Raw genomic sequence first — 12,255 nt, forward strand, 5'->3', positions numbered from 1 at the left:
AGTTGAAATACGTTCATGTGTGCCTTTAAAAAGAAAGAAAAAAAAAAAAAAAAAAAAACCTTGGATAATATTTTAAGAAACTTGGGCCATTCATTTAGGAAAAATTGAAAAGTTGTGTTTCAATATCAAAATTGAGCAATATACTCCATACATCATAATCCAAATGTTTCTTTCACCCCAAGCAATGACCTATTCAACATATAAATCCATTTGGAAGAACAAACCAACCACAACCTACATATAGGAAGATATAGCTAACTTGACAATTTTAAATTTACGAAAATTTGAAGGGACATTTTTTTTAATTGAGATGGAGACCTTAAATTTGACATGCCCTTCAAGACCCTTTTTTGAGCAAAAAAACTAGCTTGCATGTAACATAACATCATATTCAATGACAATCATCTCTAACAAATCTTCATCATATTATCAACTCCAAATGATCACCAAATTTGCCCTTTATTATCACCAATTGTTGCTGCTTTTCCACATCTTCCTTCTCTGCTTGATCATCTTTGTCGTCTTCATATATGATACTAGCAATGTCCGTTTCGTTACTAGCATTGAGAATTTCCTTGTTCTTTCCCCATAATACGGCGTATAAGCCCAATACTATCAACCCCGATCCTATAGCCCTGTAAATCAAACCACAGCACGAAAAATTGTTAACATGATGATCACTTAATAATGCACATACTAAATACGGTACCAACAAGTCTTAAGTAAGCCGGACTCTGAACAATTTTACTGCGGGACAAAAATACTCTCTAAGTCTAACAAAATCATTGTTTGAAAGCCCATACTAAATATGATATATGCCTATATTGTGTAGATTGGTACTTACGTTCCAATATAGAGTTTCTCCATATTCAAGGCCCAACTAAGCAAAGCCACAATCACCAACAACAAGGGACTGAACACAGAAACATACAAAGGGCCTTTTACTTGTATCGTCCATGCCATTAGGCAAACCGCAACTCCAGAGCCAACAACACCCTATAAAATCAAGGCATAATATTGACCATTAATAATCCGAAATATTTTAAAATAATATGGAGTATTGAATTATCTGAGTATTGGATGAAAAATATATTCTTACCGCGTAAAGACCAGCAACCAATCTAATAGGAGAGCTCAAAGACCAATCAGAAAGTTGATGGTTCGTGCAAGCCGCTACAATGATGCATTGGATACTACCCATCAAACCCATTAAGGCCGAGCTTGTGTAAGGAGCCGAAAAATCCTCACTCATTTTTGCCTACAAGAATTGTACAAGTTTACATTAATAACTAATTAAGGACTCATAATACGTTAAAGAGAGTATGTAACATGATATGTAAAGTTTGTACGGACTTACTTGGATGACGAACCAAATAGCCATAGCAAGGTTGCTGGCAATGAGAAGAATAGGTCCTAGCAACGCGCTTAGGTGACTACTTGGACCATTTTTGTTCGTGTTCGCGGAACCATTACCAGCAAAATGCCAGTGAAAATCGGGTTGATGGATGTCGATGAGATGACCATGGTAGAATGAAAGTAGCATAGCTCCACCAATGCACACTATTGTTCCTATTATTTTGGCTTGTCCTCCCATCGTCTTGATTCCAACTGCTTCTAACCTATAATTCACCAATATTTTGTGTTAGGACATAATCGGATAAAATAGAATACTCCTTTTGTCTCCAAATAATTGTCTTGTTATTGATCTCAATTTTAGATCCGAAGTCATTAGAGATATATCATATTATAAAATAGGTGTGACAACGACGTATGAGACTGATCGAGAGAAATGGCATACCCCAAAGGAATGGCAAGGAGGAAGGTCATTGCTGGGAGCATGTTATTCAATGCACAAGCAATAGTTGCAGTGGTTGCTTTCAGTCCCACGAAATAAAATATCTGATTTAAGGTTGCCCTGTATTTTACAAAATCAAAATAATTAGGCCATTGTTCATATTTTTTCTTAATGATGATTGAATAATTATTCTATTAATAGAATTAATCATCCATTCGCCATATATATACTATAGTCCATACTCAGCTCCATACTACTTACCCAAAAAGGGAACAAAGGAATATTTGAAAGAGAATTTTCTTGGTGATCTTGGGCCTTTTTTCTCTACACAAAAAGAGAGAAATTTTCTACATTGATTAGTATCACATATAATTATATTGTAAGAAACAAATAAAGAACCAGCGAGTAGTTAAAATATAATGACTAGCTAGTTAACAGTCTAAATATAAAGTATTGCTCTAAGTTTAAGGTGTAATTAGTTCAAGCAAAGCTAAGCTGTTAAGAGAATGAAATACTTTTATACCATTTTTGTTTATACAATATACATATACTTACATACATTAATGTTATTTCGCGTTTTTAAGTAAAAGATTTTTTATTTCAGAGGTTTTTAATCAGAGAAATCACAATGGCTTCCTAACTTATAGCATTAAACTTTTCAAAGTTAAATTTTGAAGAAGTATGATTTGTTCAATGCTTGCAACAAGCCTATAGTGTAATAAAAACAATAAAAAAAAAATGTATAAGTAGCCTATAATCTAACTATATAAAAAAAAAAAAAAAAAATTAAAAAAAATTAAAAAAAAAAAAGTATAAGTATTCATACCTTGCATAGTCTAAGTACTTTATATATACTTATTGATAGACCCTTATGGCCAATTTTAAGTCCCAAAATAATAGTCACATTTGCTTTTTTCAAGTACCATTAATATTAATTTTTTACCAAAATTCCCTTCAATTTGCAATAATATTTGTGCAAATTTAACTTTTCCATGTAAATTTTGCTTTTCCATACAGTTTTATTACTTTATCTCTCTACTTTTTTGCATACCCAATGTAAATTTACCTTTCCAATGTACTTTTACTACTTATTTATATTTATTAATTTTCGTGAAAATTGCCCATAAAAAACTATCATTAAGGGACGGAGGCAGTACTTTGTTCTTTGGGTATAATTACATGCATTTATACAGGTATATATTTTTAACTAAAAAATCTAAAGATTCAAATTAAAACTTTTAACAATTACGGAGTAATAACGACTAGTGTACCTTATAGTACCACTATAGTACAACCGTACTATGAAAATAGAGGGAAAAAAACAAGAAATTAAAGTAAACGTTCATTCATTCAAAGCCACGTAATAACGACTTGGACTATTGTAAGTTTGTTGTAACTTAGGAAAGTGTAAAATAACGTGGGGAAGGAACGAAATAAGACTCATGCATGCAAAAAAGCAATACATAAACGTTCATTCATTCAAAGCAAAACCAAGTTAATTGGTGCATGTTTGTTTTATTTACATGCATTCACCCAATTAACACCTTACCAAATAGTTGGGCTTATTTATTGGAACCTGATCACCAGTTTTATACAGCTGTTCTCATTTATATCATGTTAATAATTTACTATTAATGTATGTATTGCTTTTTTATTGATCAATATATATATATATTATTGCTTTTAGATTTTCTATATCGTTGGCATTACTTTTGAGTTACTAATTGTGTTTTGGAGTAGTTTTGGACTACCCTTTGCTTCAAGGTTAGCATGTCTAGCTTCAAGTTGCTTCAACAAGTACTATTACTTGAATTGCCTCTTTAATCATTAGCTGGACAACCATTTTCAATCCTTTGTATGTTATTGTGTCCGTTATATATCTATTCTTTTACGGTATGGTATGTCTTCGAAGTCTGGAAACTAAGGGCATGCATGATATCAAATAGGATAACTAGCCGATATTCACTAGTTAGTCCTGACCAAATAATGTGTTGTATGAAAGCTTCGCAATTAAGCTCTTTACCGAACTTTTATATTAAATCAAAGTAATAACTTATTTAACACTCCATTAGTGCTTTTAATTGATTGTATAGGCGAGTTTCTTCAAAATGATACTATTACTCGATCTATCACTACGAAAGCATTGTTTTATTACTATATATAGATCGAGATACTTCAGGAAACTCTCGTGAATTATATATTCAAAAATGATTAATAATTTGTTTGTAATTGTAATTAACTGTAAACTAGTTTAGTTTAATATATTATAACAAAGGTACAAAGCCTTGATGTATCGCGTGTATCACTTTATTAGGAGTTTAATTATGTTATATGATTGCAATATTGCATATAAATGTGAGGACATTTTAAACCCATGATAAAAGGTGTGGAAAAGGTTGTACGATGTTTTTAATGTGATAGCTAAGGAATGTTCATATGACATATGCACATATACGTACCTTAACGATGGTAATTGGTTAGTATAAACAACCTAAAAATGAGAAAAGTATTTCAAAAGTTATTTAGTTACATAATACATCATTGGATCAAAGTAAAGGAACAAATTAAGTATGTGGCAGCCCGAGATTGATAGGATATGATTGATCAACTAGGTTGCTTTGAATGCATGCAATTAACAACTATCGCATCGTTAGTTATTTAATTCGTTGCGATTCTAAATAGTAGTTATAAAGTAAACTTATGCATTCACCATTTATTCTAATTATGTTGTTAGTTTAATGTTAAATTAGAAGAAAATAAATTAGATTGATATGGATCACTGGTAGCAAATACTACCGTATTTTATTTTATTTTTTAGTTTTAGAGAAATAATTTTTCTTAGCATGCTAGGTTATAATCAAGAATATAATCATACATAATTGTATTTGTATAAGCTTAAAATATTAATAGCATGATAATGTTCATATACATATCATGCATGAAGTTTTAGCAAAATTTATGTATTATTCTTATTCCGCAGTTAGTAATATATAACATTTATGTTTATATACATATATTTATCGTACATGTATACCTACCTTGAATTTATTTTCTTAAATGAAACGTGAAAAATTGCTTTGAATAATTATACATATTTTATTCACATTGGTGTTTTAATTTTAATGAGTGCTTATATATTAAGCATTTGGTGTTCATTTCTTTGGAACTTGGTTTGTGTTAGTTTACATGTTTTGTGTGTTGGGAAGTTATTAGTTTTGTTGCGTGATGAGTATTCTTATTAAAAAGCTAAGTTCAAACCAAATGTTTTGTTAGATATTTATCTCCTTTCGATCTAGTCAGTTAAAGGCAAATTTCAAAGGTACAAATTATTATTCCTATCGTACGTTCTCTAGCATTTTTTTCAAAATCAGTATCACGTATATTAACAATTAACTATATAAAATATGTACGAAAAATATACCTTTCGAAGAAATAAGCAAAAGGGGCGATAGCAAGGGTGGCAAAAACTTGACGATAAACAACAAGAACTAGAGGTGCCATGCCGGATTCCAAAGCCACCTTGGAGGTTATATTCATCCCAGCATACGCTATTTGAACTATCACCATTGCTAAAAATGGTAACAACTCATTTCTCGACGACACCATATTTTCCCTCTCTTCAAAATTCTCCTCAAAGTTTATGTAAAATGAGGAGAGAAAGAGAGAGAGAGAGAGGGAAATAGGTAATTGAGAAGGAGAAGAATGAAGAAAGTGTGTGTTGTTGTAAGTAGTATAAAAAACAATGAATGAAGAGTGTTTGTTATGTGTTAGTGTATATATAGGAGGGTTTTAGGGGATGATTTGAGGCTTTTAAGTAACAACTACTCTAATAATATGATGATGAGAGCATAAAGCCAAGAAAAAGAAGAAAGCTTAACCGTAAAAGAGGGAGAGATTTTCTTACATCTGGAGTATTGCATGGGATATGAATATGATGATGATGATGGAGGGGAAGAATGTGTATAACATAACTATATTTGGAATAATTTTTGGTCCATGAAATTAAGTCTTTTTCTAGTTCCTTATTCATGTAATATTGTCATTCTTGTTGTATATCAACTATGAAATCTAATGCGTACTAGACTACGTCGAGTAGTGTATATCCCATCCTCAAAACTAACTAGCAGTCGTGTTCATAAAGTACGGTTTGGTAAAAGTAATTTAAGTTCGGTAAAACTAAGTTAATTTTAGTAAAAATAAGTGAAGTTTGACAAAAATAAGCTAAAGCCCATTAAAACTAAATATATATTACTCCGTACATCAAAACTTTAACTTCAAAGAATATTTATAATATATATTTTTTTTTTAAAAAAGTTTTAATCAGTAAAAATAATCTAAGTTTAGCAAATGTATTTAGTAAAACTAATTTAGTTTGTCAAAGTAAGCAAATATATATCAACAAGTGGAGAGAACAACTTGGTATTTTCTAAAAATAACAACATTGTAGATTATCTCTTTAAATTAAATATATATCTTTAACAATTTACGTTTTTTTTTTAACACCAACACATTGGAATATGGGGTTAGACGGTTAGATAGCTAGATATAAATCAAACGACTCTACTAGTCAGAGACGGAGGAAGTATTACAAAGTTTACAATATATACTTTGTTACACTGTATATAATTATCAGTTATTTTCAAAGTGGATGAGTATTTATCTTGTTAATTGAGTTGATTGTACTGTTGTGGCTTTTATACTTCTTGAACCAATTTGATGAGCTAGTTTTGGGTGACAATCTCACAACACTTTTTCGTGAAATGCCAAATTTATTCCTTGTTACTCTCTTTGTTTCATGTTGTTCTATCTTTCTATTTTGACCAATTTTTATCTTACAAAATTCTAAATAGAAAGAAGACTATGAAATAGGAGGAGTAGTGAATATAGTTTATTCGTATAATTAATCATGACAATCATTATTACTCCACAATGTAGTAATCATTCTATACAAATTTGCCTAATTTTAGTAGATTATACATGCAACTCTTATTTTCGGGTTATATTGCCTATATCAAATCAAGTTCATCCCCAAGCCCTAAGCTAATGTCACGATATATATTCGTTCAACTTGGTTAACTCCATACGCATGAAGTCTGCTCGTGTTCTCTAGGTACAACCGCACAACTAAAAATTCAAATTATTTGCAACCGTACCCATCCTTGTTAGCACTTTTTGCATATAAATGTGGCTGTCTTTATTTCGATTGAGCCTTATTGGAGTTATTGTTGAAAATCTAGGCATAATTGGAGCTTTTTCCCTTTTTCTGTTTTTTTCTTTTTGGAACTACAACATTTTTTTGGCTTTTGTATGATGTATGTATCTTGCACTAATTTGCCAGTTTTTGATCCCTAGTGACTCTGGTTGAAGGTTTACTCCTAAATGGTCCAAATTGTTGCCATAATTTGTTATTCAAAAGGAAGGCTACACGCATATACCACTTGGCTTCTGTTTTAAATTAGAGATAAGCAGATAACTAATCAAATCCTCACCATAATTTTCAGTTTTTCGTGGAAGTTTTGAAAATATCCCTCCATTTATGCTATGGTTAATTATTTATCCTACACGTTTTATACTGGGCAAAAATTTAAATACGTAAAGAATATTTACCATCATATTGTTAAAGTTATACAAAGACAAATAATATTCTAGCAAATACCTAAGGTGATGAGTTGAGGGTAGACAATGTGAATCCTTAAAAATCCATTTGTTGTGTAAAATTGCATGTTGAGAATATTGAAAACTCATTTTTCATTCTTTAATTTGTTCCAAAAGAACATACTCCATAGGTAAAAATAAGACAATGTTGTCAAAATAAAATTAATAACGATTTACTGTACAGTACGGAATACACAAGCTAAGTTTAACGCCTAAAAGCAATACGACATACATCAGCACAAATAAGAATTAAAAACTAGGTGGCTAGCTGATAGCTTAGATTAAGGTTTTGTGTGAACCAAACAAGAAAGCAAGCACCTAGTATCAAAGCTTAATTTTGTCTTCGACACACTGTAACAGTAATGTAATGTTGACAAGTTATGTTGATCAGCTTAATTTAGGTGGCTAGCTGATAGCTTAGATTAAGGTTTTGTGTGAACCAAACAAGAAAGCAAACACCTAGTAACAACAGCTTAATTTTGTCTTCGACACGTTGCAACAGTAATGTAATGTTGACAGGTTATGTTGATCGAATCTAGGCTTAGGGTAAGTTTATCCCAAGACCTACACTCACACATCAGACTCTGCCACATCAACTTTTCACTAACTTTAAATTATTTTTTATTATTTAGACTCATACTAAACTTTCTCCAATTTAACACATTATCCCAAGACCCAATTCAGACTCATACCCTCCTAAAAGATATTAACACTCATTATTAAAATATCAATAACTATTTTGAGCTGATGAGTTGGCAGCTCATCATTAGCCAACAAAAAAAAATCATAATTCTTTTTTACTTTGTAGAGTCTTAAGATGAGTTTTGGATTTCAAAACTCATCTCAAGACTACATATAGTCTTACACCACATTATTGCAAAAAACACAAGTCATATATGTAAATATTGAGTCAAGACTCCATTTAAGACTCACCAATAAGCTTACCCTTAGCTGTGGCTAGTTGTTCCAGATAATCTCCATCATTCCTATTCTAATTGACGAATTAATTAATTAATTAATCTACAAGTTATACGTTTTTCCTTGTGTTGCAAAATTAAGTATCAATTATTTTACTTCGTATTATTATTCAATGACTTTGTAACACACGTTACTGGCTACACCCTCGCAAGGTGAGGTTTTACGTGTTGGTTTTTTTTATTTTTTTAATTTTTTTTTTATGTTTTTCCACGTTGTAATTTGCTGGATGGATATCACCATCCAAATTATCCCTATCGAAATAAGAACAACGGTTTAAGGCACTTTCCATTACGTAGTATTTATATATACACTGGGTACCGTATGATATATACTACCTCCAAATTTAAAAGTTCGATTCTTACTATTCATATGATCAAAATAAAATAACTTTGACCATAATTTATGATTTATACAATAGAAATAAATTCACATATGAGATCTTATTAGATTTCTTTTATTATAAAATTTTCAAATATTAACTTTTGTTGAATTATAAACTTCCCAAACAACACATGTAAGTAATCTACATTAAAAAAAGAAGAGAGAGTTATATAGGGTCTACTCCTATTGTCATATGATTTTGGGATGAAATCTCCTTTAGTCTTGTGAAGTGAACTCTCTCTCTTGGTTGCGGGTGCGGCCCAGTCATTGAAAATCACGCAAATGCAAAGTGAGTCAGACTTTCGAAAACAAAGGGAGTATATCGATTTATTACTTATTTGATTATGTGAGAATGAAAAAAAAAGTATGCATGTATGTGCGGTACTATTCGTGTTCACTAAAAATCCTCCGTAACTTTTATTTTTATAGGTAATACATAGAAATTCACATAACAAAATATATTGGTGGATCAGTATAATTAATCATAATTAGTGTTGTTTGGTAAAAAAAATCAATTGCAACTTAAGAAAAGTTAGTTTTAAGTAAGAAAACCTAATTAAAATATGCTTCGTGTAACTTTAGTTCATTAAACATTGGCTAAATTGAACAAAGTCTTAAACCTAATGCAAGTATATGAGTATTAACAAGTAAAAACTAATCTCATAATAATAAATCTCTAAGATTATGATTATAATTTTTTTTTTTTTTTATCACGTGCATTTTTTTTTTCATGAGTTGTAATACTTTCCAATTATTTCTTTGATTTTCATGAAAAGTGAAATATAATAACTAATCTAAGATTTAGGACTTATTCTCTTCACCTGAAATAAGTAGATCTGACATGTATTTTTTAGGTCTGATCTGAATTTTTATTATCTGGTTTGATCTGATCCGATTTAACAATTTGACTAAATTTTGACCACATTTTAATACTAATCGTTATAGAAAAACATTATCAAAATAGATCTTATTAGATTCGTCTCATTATAAACTTTTCAAATATGTAATTTTTATAATTTTTTTTTACACAAACTAGACAGCCAACAAATCATCCTGCTATTTCTTCTTCACCTTCCTCTCATTCTAAAACCTAAATATCTGTTCTTCAATCTCCTTAAACCCATCAATTACATTCATCATAAGATTATTACCCACGTTCCAATGCGAATCCCAAAATCGTCGGCATTGGACAATGGTTGATTATCACATCTCTAATCTCAACTATTGAATCGAAATGGTGGTGGCGTGGGTGCGATTTACGATTTCCGATTGTTTGCAAATTGGTAAAGGGGTGGTGGCCGGAATTTGCTGTGGTGAGGAGCAGGGGAGTTGCGGTTTGGTGGTGGGCGTGAGCAGGGCTGCCGTAAATTGGAGATTAATTGGGATTAATTGATTGTTGTTGAGTGTAAATTGCAGGGGCTGATGTTGTGGTGGCTAAATTTGGAGGTGATTGGTGGTGGAGTTGCGGTGCAGGTGAGCTGCGGCTGGTGTTTGAATTGGAGCAGGGGAGCAGTGAAGGATGTAGGGAGCTGGTGCGTGGCGGATTGAGTTGGGGCTGCAAGTGGCTGGTGGAGTGTGTTGTGGCTGCGACGGTGGTTATGGTGGTGGCGTGAAGATTTTTTTTTGTTGTTAATGAGAATGGATTCTCACTTGGAACAGAGAGAAAGAAATAGAGGAAGAGGGGGGAAAGAAGAGCGAAAGAAATAAAAATATATTGTATGAATATTAGCCAACAAATGATGCATATCAGTCATTAAATTAAATATAATAAGTCATTTGATATTTGATATCAGTCAATACTAGGGACATATCAGACATTAATAAGAACGTAGCAGTCAACACAAGGAACATATCAGCCACAAAAGGAACATATCATTAAACAAAAGATACATATCAACCAACAAAAGGATGAAATCAGCAAACAAAATCAACAGATAAGCCAACAAAATAAACACATCAGCCAACAAAATGAAACATATAAGCCAATAATTAAAATATACTTGTATATCAACTAACAAAATAAATATATCAGCCAACTAAAGAAACATATAAGCCAAATGGTGTCTGATATCAGCCAACAAAAGGAATCTATCAAAAAAAATTTAAAAAAAATATATCAGCCAACAAAAATAATATATTAGCCAACGCAAAAATCATATCAGCCAACAAATGAAACATATCAGCCAACACATGAAACATATTAGCCAACAAGTAAAGCATATTAGCCAAGCCAGCCACACGGAAATTTGTGTGCAGACATTCGCACACAATAGCTTCTCTTTTTATTAATACACAATTAACAATATTTAACGATAAGTAAATGATAATCAAAAGTTTTGATTTGGTCTGATCTGATCTGAATTTATTAAGGAATAAGTAATAAGTATCTGAAATAAGTTGAAGAGAACAAGTCCTCATTTTACCTAGCTAACTCATTAAATTCATCTATTTGTGATTTTATCGGTTTAAATTTCAACTCACTTTTTAAGTTATTTATATTGTACTGTTCATATCTCATGTGATGTAGGTCTCTCCACTAATTACAAAGTATTTTTCTTTCGATTAAAATTGCATGATCTGGAAGAGCCTAAATTACTTTAATATATATGCCTACACTTAATATTTGTGTACAATAATTATAGTAGTAGGTGGTGGGATTGTTAAGATTTTTCCAAGTGACATTTCCATTGTTGCTTTGGTGGATTGGTGGTACAGTAGCAACACTAACCCGCTCTTAGCCAAAGACAAGGTTCACTATACGGAGTATTATTGCATAATTGCATTACCACAATTTTGGAATATCTGCACTTGTCTGGTTGCATACTTGCATTGCATCATAAATTTTAATATCTTAATGAAAGAGAATATGTATGGTTCGTCAAAAAATAGATTATCACTTGAATTTGAAAAATATCTTAACACGAATAGCTTTTCCCTTTAGATTCTATGGTGTACATAGATTGTTCCGTCTACCAAACAAAGCTTGCCTAGTGGTAATTGGTAAGGTTTGTCGTTTGGGATCAAACTCCACTAGAAACACTTTGGGGTGTAATTTCCTCCCTATTCTCCCCTACCCTTAAAAGACCTACTCGATAACTCGGGCCGGGTTGATTAGTGAGAGGTTCCGATCCGATAGAGCCTTCTCCTTACCTTAAACTAAATAAATATAGATTGTTCCTTTTAGGTACTCCTCAAAGATTATTATGTATAATTTCCTTCTTAACTTGCCTTTTAAATTTTAACTTGTATATTTATGATAAACCATTACCTTTACTCATACATACAATATTGTACTTTTAATCTCACCGACATTCTCAATCACAAACTAAACTATGCTTGTATAGTTGTATATAGTGAGGAAGTGTGTGCGGCTTTAATTCATAGTGCACTAGCGTGAATGTATGATGCATCAAAGAGTACATTGTACTCCTCAATTATATGAACAA

General features: G+C 31.4%; 1 protein-coding gene across 1 annotated transcript; it reads right to left on the reverse strand.

The window, feature by feature from the left end:
* Positions 1-90: 90 nt before the first annotated feature.
* Positions 91-5,623, reverse strand: LOC110736538 (WAT1-related protein At1g09380-like). Its single transcript, XM_021916768.1, has 7 exons — positions 5,217-5,623; positions 2,057-2,119; positions 1,799-1,915; positions 1,358-1,619; positions 1,100-1,258; positions 845-996; positions 91-635 (listed from the first exon to the last, which is right to left on the reverse strand). Exons 1-7 carry the CDS (start codon positions 5,399-5,401, stop codon positions 422-424), a joined length of 1,152 nt encoding a protein of 383 aa, XP_021772460.1. The 5' UTR covers positions 5,402-5,623; the 3' UTR covers positions 91-421.
* Between the last annotated feature and the right edge of the window lie 6,632 nt (positions 5,624-12,255).

The sequence above is a fragment of the Chenopodium quinoa genome, unplaced genomic scaffold (assembly GCF_001683475.1).
Source record: "Chenopodium quinoa cultivar QQ74 unplaced genomic scaffold, ASM168347v1, whole genome shotgun sequence".
Taxonomy (NCBI): Eukaryota; Viridiplantae; Streptophyta; class Magnoliopsida; order Caryophyllales; family Amaranthaceae; genus Chenopodium; species Chenopodium quinoa.